Source organism: Fukomys damarensis, unplaced genomic scaffold, assembly GCF_012274545.1.
Source record: "Fukomys damarensis isolate Sample0158 unplaced genomic scaffold, DMR_v1.0_HiC HiC_scaffold_14, whole genome shotgun sequence".
In the NCBI taxonomy this organism is placed as follows: domain Eukaryota; kingdom Metazoa; phylum Chordata; class Mammalia; order Rodentia; family Bathyergidae; genus Fukomys; species Fukomys damarensis.
Window position 1 is genome coordinate 72,966,236 of NW_022900926.1, and position 15,194 is coordinate 72,981,429.

Here is a 15,194-nt window from a genome sequence, read left to right on the forward strand (position 1 = left end):
TTGAGGACTCGGCCCGGCTGCTGGCTCCCGGAGGGCAGGACCTCGGGTCTGGGCCAGCTCCAGCGGTGGGCGCGCTAAGTGGGGGAACACAGACGCCGCTGCAGCCTCAGCAGCCACTGCCACTGACGCAGCCGGGGGCAGCTGGGAGCTCCGGGCAGCCGAGGAAATGCTCTTCGAGACGGAACGCCTGGGGTAACCTGTCCTATGCCGACCTGATCACTCGCGCCATCGAGAGCTCTCCGGACAAACGGCTCACTCTGTCCCAGATCTACGAGTGGATGGTGCGGTGTGTGCCCTACTTCAAAGATAAGGGCGACAGCAACAGCTCTGCGGGCTGGAAGGTGCGTACCCATCCTGGGCTTGCGGCCTGACCTGCCAGGCCTCCTGCGCAGCTCGAGACGCACGGAGAGTGGGCCAGACCCAGCGCGCAGGCGGTCGCCTGGGAGAGGGATGGCTGGGAGGAGCCCCTGTGAGGCTTTGTTATCGGGAGGGGGCGTTCTCTGACCCTTGGAGGAGGATAACTTGGGGACAGGCTTGGGGTGGGTAAGGAGGCACTGGGGAAGCTTCGGGCCCGGACCAGATTGTAGGGGCCAAGGGACACTGAGGAGGGAAGGACTAATGGATAGGAGTGCGTTTGCTGGATTAGTGGGACAGCGTCGAGGTGGTAGGTCCGTGTCCAACTTTGGAATAGACGTCCGAGTAGTGGGGTGGAGTGAAGGGATTGCTTGGGGGGCGTTTGGCGTTCCGTGCTAGAGGAGGGGTTGGATGTGTGGCTTCCAGTGGATCGCAGGAACCTGGTGCTGGATGAATGACAACCCTTGGATCCTAGCTTCCGGATGTGGGTAACTCCCCAGGCCCACCTAACCCAGTAGAGAAAGTAATGATTGCAAACCTTTTCTGCTTGGTGCTGACGCTTTTCCTCCTCAGAAATATTCGTTCAGTCTGCTCGGGGAAGCCTCTGAAATGTTTTGGGGCCAGTCTTGCCTCCTAAATGTAGACTGGCGGCACCTGCTGCTTGCTCCCAGACTTGGACTCTGGCACTGTTGGTTGGTGGGTGTCAGGTGTGGGGGCCTGGGCCTGGCTCAAGTGAAACTCTTAAGTGGAGCGGGAGGTTTGATGGCAGGGCTGGGCCATATGGCTTCTACCTATAGAAGAACCTAAGGAGAGACACTGCTGTTCCTTTTCAGCCTCTTGGGACACCGGACACGTGGTAGGGAGAGAGGTGTGGAAAGGCCTATGATGTAATAACTTCCTGCAGTTGGGCATCCAAAGAGATTAACTCTTTGCCCCTGCTGGGCAGCTGATAGTCAACTACCTCTTCCTGGGTATCTTCCTGGCCCCTGCCCCCAAGATATGTGTGTGCCAGAATCTGGCAGATGGGAGTCCTGGGAGTCCTGCATGATTGGAAGTCTCTTTATCACTTGCTCTGAATTTTTTTTTTTTTTTTTTTTTTTTTTTTAATGAAAGCTGTAGTTGCTTTCTCCTCCTTTTTCCTTCCTTAATCTTCATCAGGAAGCCCTGTGTCTTCCCAGGTTCCAGGCTGCCTAGTTGTATAATATAAGAATGCTGTAATCTTGTTGGAGAATATAATTGAGGCACTGGAGAAGAGCGTTTATATGGAAAAAACTAAAGAATTTAGAGTAAGAAACAATTTAACTTGCTTTTAGGAAACCCTTGCAAACGAAGTGCCTGAGTTTTTTGTTTTGTTTTTTCCACAGCTGGTATTGGAGAGGTCTTGTTTAGATACTTTAAAAGCAAATGATGTGCTTTAATGTTAATGCCACAGATCTACCTCCTTTTTAAATGAGACACATGCTGACCTTATGAATCTTATAGTTGGTCTAATTTTACTGCTTTACAAAGGAATGCCAGTTGTGTGATCCGAGGGCTGTTTACAGAAAGGATAAGCGTTTCCTGTCAAAGAGTTGCTAATGTGATAACTTAAAAAACTGGGTTTCCAAGTGGCTGGCAACAGTTAATCTCCTTGTACAGAATCTGAGCAGATAGATTCAGTGGTTTGGAATGATTTTCAAATTTCTTACACTTGAAATTAAGTCCTGCATGTGTGAATATGGTGTAGGGAATCTGTTAGTTAAAAACTAATTTTTAATTTAAAAGGTTAATGTAGAGTTTCCATTTTTCTAATATTTTAAAGTAATTACAAAAGTAATGGAATTCCACCAGTAACATTTGTTGCTGTTGTGTTTGTAATTAAAGAAAATAAGTTTAATAAATTTGATTTTTTTAAAACACCAGCTTGAGAAAGTGGTGTTACTAGAAGTAGCCGTGAAATGAGTGAGCTTGGGCTATATTTACTACAGCTTGCTGAATTTGCAGCAAGAGATACTGAGCCTAGTCATAAGTGGCTTTATGTTATATCCTTTTTTCTCTTTCTCTTGTAGTTTTTGTCCCTGCTATCTCATTTCTCTTCAGCTAAAAACCTTAGGATTATTCTTTGAAATATTTTTATCAGTTCCATTTTTGGGATGTCACGTGGCAACTAATCCTTGAAGACAAAAGGCATATAATTTAGTTCCAGTTTTTGTAAGATGACCTTCATCAAAAGATGGAGCCATGCAGGAACTTCCAAATCTTTGATGATGAAGTGGGCCTTTTGAAACTGGGGCTGGTTTCACATTCTGATTATGACTAATAGGTCTTCCTTGTGCTTGTGGTCTAGTAGGGGTGGGAGAAGAGGAAAAGGGAGAGGTCAGGAGCTAATTGTGACCCATTTTCATGCATCCAAGTTTAGAAGTTGATCCTTGTCATGATTAGTCGTATTGGAAGCATGCACATACATTTAAACCACAGTACTTTCATTGTGAGTTATGCATTTAACTTCTAAAAATGTCTGGAATTCAGGTTAATCTCTTCTAGTCATGTATACATACTGGGATATATGCAGGGACAAGGCCTTACTTCTTTTTTGGCTTTTTGGGCAAATGCAGTACAAGATACTGTAGCCAGAATTATCACCCTGAGTTGTCAGAATGAAGGAATTAGAAAAGGGGCCTTGGAGACTGGAGTTTAGACCAGTGATTCTTAGCACTTGGTTGCACCTCAGAATCTTCTGGGGGCTTTTGAATAATACTAATACCCAGAGAATCTAATTTTATTGGTCCAGTATGTGGCTTAGCAGTGGTTGTTTGGTTTTGGTCCAGGTTTCTCAGGTGATCCTAAAGTATAATCAGAATGAAGTTTGGTTATCTAGTTTAACCCCCTTATTTTATTGGAGAAGAACCTATTCTTCAAGAAGTGAATGATTTTTCTAAGATTACACAGCTAGTTAGCATAAAGGTAATTAGTAGAGGTCTTTGTTCTTTATCACACTATTTTCTTTAAGTTGAACTTTAAAAAAACTGCTAAATAATGGGGAGTCTTAGATTAGTAGAGATTGCTTTCTGGAGCAACATATTACATCTGAGTTTATGCCTTGCTTATTATTCCAGCATCAGAAGGACAGGCACATGTGAATGGAGTACCAGGTTCATGCCTTTTAGTGTGGGTGCTTAGGAACTACAAAGTGAAAAAAGCGGCAGGAGAGATAGCATTTTAACAAAAAGAGGAAGACTTTGGTCAGTGTACATTTGTCAGATGCATGCTGTACCCGTGAGAAGGGTGTTGGCTATCTCATGGGTTCCCTTACCTTGGGCATTAAAGTAGAAATGAATAATCAGATGTGGTAATGCCGGGGAGAGGTTACATTTCCTTTAATTCAGATTAAGTTTGCTTGCAGTGCACCCGTAGTTGAACTAGCTATTTCTCTCATTTCCTCTTGTTTTGGGGAGACCTCTCAGGACTACAGGGCTTACCCCTCTATCGAAACCTACACACTTACATGTCCCTTGGGTCAGGCAGCCATGAGTTCCTGTAGGATGCTGTGTGAAGGTGGTGGCTGTGGCTGCTGCTGCAGAAGAGGCTAATTATTGGAGCAGGAGCCTTCTTTCATGTGAGAATGTCTACTTTTATGGCTTCTTGCCAAGGTGAAAAGACGAGGGTTTACCTGTCATGTACTGCTTAATTATGTCCATACTATTTTTGTTCTTTAGATTTCTTTACCATGCTGAATTAAGAAATGTTATTTGAACCATAACTTTGTTTTAAATTTATTTTTAAGTTTCAGAATAATTGTGTCATATTAATTCTACATTGGCACATAATTTTGACCTCTGTCACCTTTTGGAGTCACTCACCAAGGGTCCAGTTATGGTTGTGTGTGAAGAATCTGTCTTCTGCTTCCCTGTGTTGCCAAAATGCTGTTTTGTAATTTCCTTTGTCAGTACTGTCTTCGTCAGTGATTCTCAACTAACATATTTCCTCTTTCTACAGCAGCAGTACACTAGGGGGACTGTTTTTCCTCTTTTTGAAAGCTGTGTCATTGACCTATGAAGTGAAGAAATTGGCCCTTTTAGTCTTCCATCTGTGAACCCATGTAGCAGAGAGACTCTTTGAAAAAGAAGCTAAGTGTGTGTTTTCGTGTGTTTATTTCATTCTCAGAAAATGAAATGAAACTATAGCAGACTTATTTTTAGGAGATTTTAGGAGGGTTCTATTTTAAGAAAATGACACCATAGAAGAACATCTTGTAGTTAAACTTTTTAGTATTCTGCGTGTGAGTCTTACTTAAAACATCTACCACATATTTTTATTTGGAAAATTAATGAATAGGTCTTGGCTAACGAAAAAGTTATTCACTTAGGGTGCCAAAAGAAAAAGCTGTCTGAAGCTCTTGGTGATAGTGCAAAGATTAGATTATGTAAGACTATGCATTCTGTGAGTACCCTTATTGCCTATTGCTGGTGCCTCAGATTCCAGATTTTCAGGTCTAGAGAGGAAATGGAATTTATTTTCTTGCTCAGTTGTCTTGCTTGTGGGGAACAAACCTGATCCTATTCTTGACCCTTCTTTTCTCTCCTTTTCCTGCCTCACAAATTGAGGGGTCCCAAGGAACCACTTTGCTTTGTTGTTGCTGGGGAACACACAAATAAAGGTAAGTTAGTATCACTGGATGTTACAGCTGGCATGTAGGAAGTGAATAAAAGATGGCAAAGAGAAGAACCTTTTTTACCTATTTGCATCACATACTGCTTTATTCATTCAGCAAGTGCTTATCAGAAGTACACAGGGCATGGCTTTCTGCCAGCTCCCAAGGTATGGTGGTCTCACAAGGCAGATAAGGTTCCACTTTTAAGAGTTCACATTCCAGTGAGGAAGAGACAGACAGTAAGCATGCAAGACTGCTTGGCGAACTTGTCATTGTTATATATTCTCTTTGCCTTTTTACATCTGTACTTCTGCTTTCCTCACTGCCTCAATTCTGCAGAAAAGTTCCCGGCAAAAGGCACACAGTAGGCACTGGGCGTGGCTTGGAGTGGCCTTTAGTTCTCTGAAGATCATTTGTGCTTGCTGTAGAGATGCAGGGCCACTGTGACGTGGGTCCTCTTGAGTCTATTTGAGAGAAGCTTGGGTTTTTCCAGGTCCACCTGTGTTAGAGCAACCCTGTGGCCCCAGGCTGATGTGGGATCCCCAGTTCTGTCTCTTGGTGCAGGATCAGTCAGCCTCAGAATGGATGGGGAACCTTAGTACAGCTGACTCATCTGCTTACTTGTTGCCTAAAATTCAGGACCAGAAGAGGTGTTAAGGATCTTCTACCTTTCTTTGTTTTATAAGCGAGGCAGAAGGCTGGGGCCACATGAGTCTCGGGGTCTCACAGCTAGCTAGGCTGGAGTTGAGAGTATGTCCCTGTGCGCCTTGCGTACTGCCACTGTCTGTAGTGTGTGCTGCTAACCTTTGCGATTTCACAGCTGTTGGTGTCAGTGCTGTTCACCCTCAGGTTTGCAGGCTCTTGCTTCAGTTGCTTTCTTTCTCCCCTTTTCTGGCTGGCTCGACTAGAGGCGGTTTCCTTTTTTGCATTCTCCATGAGCACTCTTGATTCACCTTGCTGAAAAAATCTTTATCAGTCCACCCTCTTCTGCCCACCCTGTGACTCCTGCCTGTTTATTTTGTCATTTTCCTCTGATTCTTGTATATTCCCAAGTATAGGATAAGAAGCTTGAAATGCTTCTGATGCTTTGAGCTACGTTTTAGATCATTATGTCCTCAGCCCATGAGGATGGCCTTGTTCTGCGACTGTGACACTGAAAAGGGAATTGATTCTGTGACTAACAGTGAGCTGATGCCATGTGTAGTCTTGGAGATTTGCTTGCAGTTTGAGAGTGTTCGAAGTCTTAGACCTGCAAGTGTTGCATTGATATAATAAATGTGAAATGATGCTCTTCAGTGGGAGAAAGAGCCAGCCTAGCAGGTGTCTGTAGAGGACTGTGAGGTATCACTCCTTCCTGGAGTATGTTTCAGGCTAGGATTTTCTAGAGTTCATGAGTTCTGCTTTTCATGGGCTGTTTTTGAGTTTCTGATCTTCTGTTTTTTTCCCAGAGTGCCTTGTTACTATGACGGGATAACATTATAAAGTGAAACAAATGAACTTTTCTTGTGGACTGTGGTCCTTCTAGCAATTCTGCTACTCTTGCAGAGTTATCTTCTGGAGGCTCTTGACTGGGTGTCCAGATACGCCCTAGTCCTATAGTGGAGAGGTGAGTGCAGAGTAAGGAAAGCATGTGGCACATGTGTAGGGGGCAAAGCTGAGGCAGGAGGCGACACCTCCCAAACAATATACACATTTGCTTTCTTCTAGAGTGGAATCTTTAATAAACTCAATGAGATGCATTTGGTGGTTTTCAGTGTATGTTTTGGGAAGACCTGTGTGTGTGTGTGTGAGTGTGAGTAGGGGTAAAACATTTTTTCCTTGTGTTTTAGATACCTAGGGAAATTAGTAATTTAGCTCCTGAAGCCATTGAGAATTTAAATTCAGAGCCAGCAGAGGGAGTACACAAGTCTTTAAGCCGATCTCATGTATTTTTTTCTCCATAAAGTTAAACTAACACTATGAGTAAAAAAAAAGAACTCGTATATAGTGCTTCCATTTCGGCAAATTGTCATTATTTAAAAAAGATAATTTTGGGTGGGGTAAGAGATTAAAGAACAAAGATAATTTTTTTTTTTTTGGACCAGGGATCGAACTCAGGTCCTTATGCATGGTAGGTACAAGGCAGAACCACTGAGCTAAATCTCCGGCCCAAGATAGTTTTTTAAAAGGAAACCTTGGTCTTCTAAGACCCACGGCCATGTTGCACACCCAAATAGTTCAATGAGACTACTTTTAATTGAAGGTGCCTTCCTCTACCTTTCACCTTTTTGGTATTCTGCTGCTGCTGATGTATGTGAATGTTCAGCTATACCTATACCAAACTTTTTAGAGTATGTTGAGGGTTTGGACCAGTGGAATGGTCTTTGTTTTAGTGCTATTTTGATCATGGTCAAGGTTTCTTAGTTTCTGATAGAAAGGCAGGAATAACATTTTCAATTCAGATTTAGTAGTTTGGGATCTACTGGAGAGTATAACTTTGGATTGTTTGTAATTCTGTAATGTATAATTTGTAACTTCCCTCCACTTTGCCTTATATTTTGGTGGGGATGGTTTATTTTGATAGTTGCAGTGGATTGAATCGTGTTAAGCACCCCATTTCATGGCCACCTAGAACCTCAGAATATGGCTCTATTTGGAGATAGGGGTCTTCTAGAAGTATTTAAAGTTATATGAGATTATTTGAATTACAGTGGGCCCTAAATCCAATGACTAATGTTTAAAACAAGAGCAAAGAATGCCATGTGAAACGGAAAATATTGAGGCCACAGGCCAGGGAATAGGAGGATTACCTAGAGCTACCAGAAGCTGGCGAGAGGCAGAAAAAGTTCTCTTCTGGAGCCTTCAGAGGGCCTGCCAGAATCATTGATATCAGACTGCTAGCCTTCCAAACTGGGAGGGGAATTTTTGTTGTTTTAAGCCCTCAGATTTTTGGTTATTTGTTAGAGGCAGCCCTAGTAACCAACCCTGGAGCCTGGGGTGGAGGAGGGCTGAGCGTTGCAGAGACAAGAGAAGAATAAAAAGACTTTATTTGAATTTGAATTAAAATGATGATAATCTTTCATAGGCTTCCATCTTGTCAGTTAAATTTCTTCTTTCCTTCTCCTATGAGGGACAGGGGAGACGTGAATTTCCCAGGGTTTCCCAGTTAGAAATACCAAACTTGTCCCTCTCTCCTATTTTGAGTAAATTATGTCCTGTCCCCACTCTCTGGAATTCTTTTTCTTGGACTGTTTCATGAAGCTGATGGTATGATTGTGCTTATCATTGTGGCCTTGGGTTTACTTTGCAACTAAGAGGTCTGGCCAAGAGTCAGTTTTGGCGGGGAGAAAGGAGCCATAGGTTCAGGGCTGAAAGAGAGCCCTCCCTTCCCTGTGCCTGTGGGGAAGGTGGTTCATTGTGATTCGTGGTGGTAGTAGGACTGCTTCAGAATCTCTTTGGCGTCTTCTCAGCTCATCCTGGGTATGATTCAAGCCTTTTAGAGTCCCAGACACCCAAGGCTTCAGGCATACATTTATATCCAAAAAACCCAGCTATCCTAATGAAGCATAGAATACAGACTGCTTGTCCTCCTAGACAGAGCAGCAGATATTTCCTAGATGTTTAGTAGGTGTTTGGCTTACACTATTCAGACATATTTAGGAATTAGAACTGCATCTGTCTATTCTCATATTTTAAAATAGTATTTTGGAGGAAAGAGCCAGGGTTATATTAGAGAAGACAGTTTGGTTTCTACGATAAAGAGAGGAGTCTTACATATAGATATGTTCAGGCCTAGTTATAGTTATAATATCAACAATAATAATAGATGTGATTTATCAGGTGCTTACTGTGTGCCAGACGCTCAGGTAGGTTTTTACGTCTAATATCCATCCTACAAAGCAATCATTTAAATGTAAACCTGAGGTCAAGGAGAGGGTTCAGAGAGGTAAAAGCAGCTTTCATGGAATGTCAGACCAGGTTTCTCTTGACTCCAGAGCTCTTGCCTTTTCCATTATCCTCTCTTGTCTCCTGGAGTGTGGGTGGAACTTTGAGTAGTTGGAGTACAGCAGTAATTAAGCAGCTACCATTTTGAAAGTTTCTACTGTGGGCCACATTCTTTACATATATTGCCACTAATCCTCACATTAATCCTTCAGAGTATGTCTTGAATACTTATCTGCACAGCTGTGGCTGACTCCGGGTAATTAACACCTCTCTGTGTTGGCGGATAGCGGAGCTGTGAAGGTGAGCCATGGGATAGTACCCTGGGACCCTTGATGTTGACATAGATTGCTTTTAGGAATCAGGCAGTACCAGGGGCCCCTTTGGTAAAGGAGTAGGAGTGACTTTCAAGTTCTACCTAACATCTGTTGATTTGGGATTCGCATAAATCACGGTTTATTATGGTTTGGATACAGAGTGCACTATTCAGAAATCTCTGAGAAACTCTTGCTTTGGGGCAGCAGGACATCTGTGCTTCTACAGGCTTCAGGCAGGTAGGTGATTGGGGACAGCAACATCTAGAAAAGCAGATTTCAAGAAAAAAACACATTTACAAGTTTCTGGTAGAAGTTTGGCTGCCAAATCAGATCTCATAACTAAAGGCATTAAAATATTTTCTAGCCAGGCATAGTGGAACACACCTGTAATCCTAGCTGAGGGATTACATCTCAGGAGGCTAAGTCAGAAGGCTATTTTCAGTTTGAGGCCAAGCCTGGGCTACACAGTGAGTTCAAAGCCAGCCTGAACTACAGAGCTAGACTCTATCTGAAACAACCAAAAACAAAAAAATTTTTTTTTTCTGAGGTGGTTGACTTTTTGCATTTTCAGTTATTAGTGGGCTTTAAAGCAGGTGGTCAAGCCAGAAACAGAAAATGTTGCATAATATAAGTTGCAGGCCAGTTAAAAATGTTTATTTCTACTGAATAGTCTGCTTCTGCTGTCTTCAAGGTAATAATATGTGTGAGTAGGACCCAAATTGGTGGCCATGGGAATGCAATTAGCCCTGTGCCCTAAGATAAAATGTGGTTAGCAGAATACTGTCCATCCCATGATGTTCTCTGTCTGCTGGAAAAAAATTTTTGGCAGTGTCCAGAGGATGAGCTGACACCCTGTGATAAATGTGAGGAGGTGGGGTGGTCTGCCTGATAATTGGGCAGAGCTGATGTGCAAGGAGGGTGGGGTGCTAGCAGCAGTCAGGACAGTGGGTGGCAGTGCTCCTGGTGGCTTTCCCCCCTTTGTGGTGGTACTGGGGAATTAACCCAAGGGTCACACTGAGCCACATCCCCAGCTCTTTGAAAAAATTTTTTTTATCTTAATTCAGGGTCATAATAGGTCTCTAAATTGCCTGACCCGGGCTCACATGCTCCATCTTCCTCCCAGAGTTCTGGGACTGTGGGTGTGCACCACTTCTGTGTTATCTTTTAAAAGAAATACAACTCTGGGCAGATGCCTGACTTTTAAGAAAGGAATAAAATGATATCCAGTTAAGTTTGTTAGAGGTCTCCTTGGAAACTGGCTTTACATTAAGAAGATCAAGTGGATAGTTAAGGCATTCAGAAAATTTAAATCTCAAAACTGCTTTTCTCTTGAAGTGTCTTAATTGATTTAAAAATGCTGTTTCTTATAAATTATCTGGATAATCGCCTTGGTTCCATGTTTCACAGTAGGCTTGGGCTGAGTAATGTTTAAAAACCTCCTGTTCACCTTTGTCTCTTTTTATTCAATTTTTATTTTACTTAAATATTTTTTAAATGTATTTAATTTTCTTCTGATACTGTAATGGTTTTATAAAATAAAACACTTTCCCTGGATCGCTCTATTTGAGCATTTCATATTGGTAAGTTGGAAGGGAGAGAGGGGAGGGGGAACAATGGGGGGCAGAGGGAGGAGGAAGAAGAGGAAGAGAAAGAAGAAGAGAGAAAAAAAAAAAGAAATTTACCTAATTTAAAACTCAGTGTTGCCATAGGCCTTTCAGAGTTTTTACATTATACATAGCTGTCTGGAGCTTCTGGTCAAAATTCATTTCCACCTCAAGGACTTGTTAATCTTACCTTGCATACTTCTGCAGCTGAGTCTGAGTTTGGTGCAATTTTTTTTCTTTCTTCCTCCTTTTCTTTTAGTAGACCTTTCCTTTGATAGGATGAGAAGCTAGCTCTGTAAGCTGTTTTCCAGGGCATTTAACACCATTGACTTGCCATGTGTGAATATACCTGCTATGCAGCATACTTATGAATATATCTATTGTACCTATTAATTATTATATCATTAACTTGCCATATATACATATAACTACTATGCAGCATACCTATTATGAATATAGGTGTTATACCTATTGTGGCCTACAGACTAATGTTAAGATGATACTTTTCTTAAGTAAAAATGGAAACTGAGTTTAAGCATTCTTCTAAATCTCTTTAGAAGAATAATGTTCATTTAGGTCAGATGCATCATTTACATAACCCTGAGAAGCAAGCCCAGAATTGACTTTTGAAAATGTCATGGGCCTGATATTTTAAAGCTGTCTTTGAGCAGATACTGGTGTGCTGGCTTTACCATGACTGGGCTCTTAAGCTCCTCGTAGATAACTTCCTAGGTGAGCCAGTGTACTGTTTCTTGAAATTAGTGTCCTAGATCAGGCCTTCTATCTCTAACCCTGTCCAATAAAGATAAGTTTACAGCCTCCTGTCTGAATAGGTGTATGTCCTCTCCTGAACTGAATTATCTAAATCAGTCCTAGTTAATCTCCTCCCTTTCCAAGAAAGATCCTTATTTCAGACTGAAAATCTAGGTGATTTGGGCCATGTTTTAAGCATTATTATACAGCACTTGATTGCAGATATCATTTAGTAGATGCTCTGGCAGAAGGGGAGAGGTTTATTCTGTTAGTCTCATAAATCAGGGAATGCTTTGGATTAACTGGGCAGCCAGTACTGAATAAGAGAGGTGTACTATGTATTAAATTAGAAAGAGTATATATGGTATCTTGTGTTAGTGAAAACTATTGTGCCTTCAAAATTGGTTTTAAAGTGATTATCAAGTGAGTGTTTATATAAAAAAATTACAGTTATTTTTAAGAAGTGGTTTTATCCACATCCAAGTTTTCTAATCAGATTTCACCTTTTGAAATGATGAATTTGTTTTTTAACTTTTCATGCAAGGGAAATATGTGTGGAATCTTATGTCTGGGCTCCCAGCGTTTCCCTATTGATATAAGCAGAGATAATTTTCACATGACATCTTTGTTACCTGCCTGGAGAGTCCTTTTGTTCTCTTCATTCTAGTACTGTGTGTTGCTCTTTTAATTGATTTGTTTTATGTTTGTCATTCTATGTTAAGGAGGATCATAAAGCTTTCAAGAAAAAAAATTTTTTCCACCTTGTTACCTCATGCATCTGTGCTGGTCAAGAAGGAAGAGAAGAAAATATCTTGGTTTTATTGTTTGTGTCACATGATTTTACAACTTTGAAAATAAATTTGTCAGTGTAGTTAACTGGAAAGATAGTTTCAGCTGTTTAGTGCTGTGGGAGTTAATTCTTTAATCTTTTCCTTCTCTCTTTAAAAAAACATTTAATTTTGTTGAGAGATAAATATTATTTCTTTGGCACTCTGATGTCCGAGTTGAACTTTTAGATGATTTATGAGAAGTTAAAACTCTTTGCTTTCAATTTCTAGTACAAAAGTACCTTGTTAAAAGGGTTTTTTGATATGTTCTTTGGCAAATGAGGGCACTTTTTTGACGAAGCCATTTCTGATTTTTGAACCTGAGACAGCCAGTTTTGGGTAGATGCCTACAGCAGCCGTAGACTCTGAGAGCCTCCATTTTACTTGTCCTGCTTGTTCTTGGCTTCTCTTTCATTCCTTCCTTTTTCTTTATATCTATTGGACATTATCTAAAGAGGACTTCCTCTCTTCTCCCCATGTGCCTGTTGCCTCTCTCTGACTGTTCTCCAGTATTAGTGGTTGCAATGCTGGCTGCATTTGAGAGTCACCCAGCGAGCTTTAAAAGATAACCAGTGTCTAGGACCCATCCTAAAGCAGGTCAGAATCTCTTGGTGTACGCATCTATATTTTTTCAAGCTTCCCAGGAGGTTATAATGTATAGCCAGGGTTGAAGAGCAGTATTTTGGAGAAATTAAAGTGATTTTAGCTGTGCATGTTATCCACGAGTATTGAGTTTTGGATCCGTTTAAAACCTCTCCTCCATGGGAAGATTACAAGGTAGAATTTACCTCCTGGAAGCCCTGAATCAAAAGAAGTGCTGTTGAGCTGGGATCTAAGTGTACACTGGCTTCTAAGACAGGGCATCATTTCTTAACAAACTGTATTTAAGTAGAATCTCCTCTCCTTTCTTCTGTATAATTGGATGTGGTTTATTTAAAGGTTCTAGCTCTCACTTGTTTTTCTAGTCTCCACTGGACTCGCGTTAATTTATTTTGAAGTTTTCAGGAATTTGTAAGAGAGATGGAGCTGTTTCAAGATACTACATAAGATTTGAAGTCAGAGACCCATAAACTTGCTCTCCTTTTGTGTGACACACTCTGTGGGCCAGGAGTTTCACCACATTATGGTGCATAATGAGGCTGGTGGCTCTCAAAGTGTGGCTGCCAGTCTAGCAATCTCAATGCCACAAGGTGCATGTTGGGAATGCAGGTTTTCAGGACCAACCCAGACACACTAACTCAGAAGCTATGGACTCAGCATTCCATAATTTTGACAACCCTTTTGGTAATTTTGGAAACTAAGGTTTCAGAACAATTCTTTTTAAGTTATTTGCTAAGCATGGACTTCAATTACAGATAAATGATAATTCTCATGCCATCTTGGCTTCAGAATCCAGACGAGAATGGGGGAGAATGAGCAGACAATCTTGTGTAGGATCTGTTGAAATGTAACAAAGCATATTCTAGACTTCCTACAGATCTTTATTGTTGTGTAGCTCTCTATACAAAGCAAGGGTACCAACGTCATTCCAGGATGACAGTTATGATAACAGAAGACCCACTCAAGTGTGTAGGGGAACCCAAATGTTCATCGTAGGGCAAATTTTGTGTTAAAGGGGCCTGTGTTTAGATTGGACTCTGTTTATTTGGTGATCTTTTCCCCTTGTTTGTTTGTTTTGATCTTTTGCGAATGTTTCTACTATTAAGACTAGCATCAGACTGGGGAGTAGCTGCACTGACTCATCCCCAGATGGCCGTGGGACATGTGAGAGCAAGATAAGATTAAAATGTGCTGGGTGTAATCAGGGTGAGAGGGGTAGGAAGTGAAGGGGAGAGTGATGCAGCTTTCATGATGAAGTCAGAGGCCAGGCGGCAGTGAGGAGGTGACATCTGTCTTGGCATAGGGTCCTAAAAGGTGCCTGGCTGCTTCCTCCACAAAGTGAAGCCAGGGATAGAGAGAGCCAAAGGAGTTATTGCTGCCTGCCAGTATCACTGGATTCTGTAGTCCATTAAGGAAGGCCTCATGATCAGCCATATGAGACATAACTGATGGCTTTAGGAATATAAATAGTGCAGAGAGAACTGTGGGTTGTCCAGGATGGAGATCATTTCAGGATCTTAGCAGCTGCTTCACAGTGTTGCCTGAGATTCATAAACATTTGTGTACCCGACACATTAAAAAGGAAAAACCTGCCAGTACTAAAACCCCCCAAGACCAGTTGACAGATTCTGCCATTAGCAGCATCATTTCTCCTGTGCAAAGACATGTCCCAGATGATGTGGCCTGAGGGCTGAGTTTCCGTAAGGTGCCTGTCAGGGTTCCGTTCTCGGAATGGGGAGGGTAGCTCAGTCACTCTCCTCACATTTACCAAGATCATTGGGAATGGTCCAGAAGGCAGGCGAAGGGGTTAGAACTCCATCAGAAACTACATATGGGAGAGGCAGCTGACCTGAGAGGCATCTCTCTGGGTCCAGAGTTTGAGAAGAGACCTGAGTAGTGTGCCATTAATATTGCAGGTAGCATTCATGGTTGGACTATAGGAGAGCTTAGGGCCTTGTTAAGGATCAGAGCTGGTCCGATACCACTGGTGGCCATTTGAAGTGCCCAGGACAGTGGGGTACTTTCCAGAGCTGCCCTTGTTCACAGAGGAAATACACAAACACTTGGACTCAGTGACTAAGCTCACTTCTTCAGAGTCAGCAATGGGACACCAGAGACGTTTCTACTCTGTACTGCATACGAGCTTCCCTGTTGTCACTGTTCATCCTGCCCCAGCCCCACACCCACC

General features: G+C 42.0%; 1 protein-coding gene across 1 annotated transcript in view; it reads left to right on the forward strand.

The window, feature by feature from the left end:
* The window catches only part of Foxo3 (forkhead box O3), a 106,021-nt gene that overhangs the window by 383 nt on the left and 90,444 nt on the right, over positions 1-15,194 (forward strand). The window contains exon 2 of the mRNA XM_010635301.3: positions 6-341. Within this exon, the coding sequence (XP_010633603.1) occupies positions 6-341 (336 nt within the window). The remainder of the gene's footprint in view (positions 1-5; positions 342-15,194) is intronic.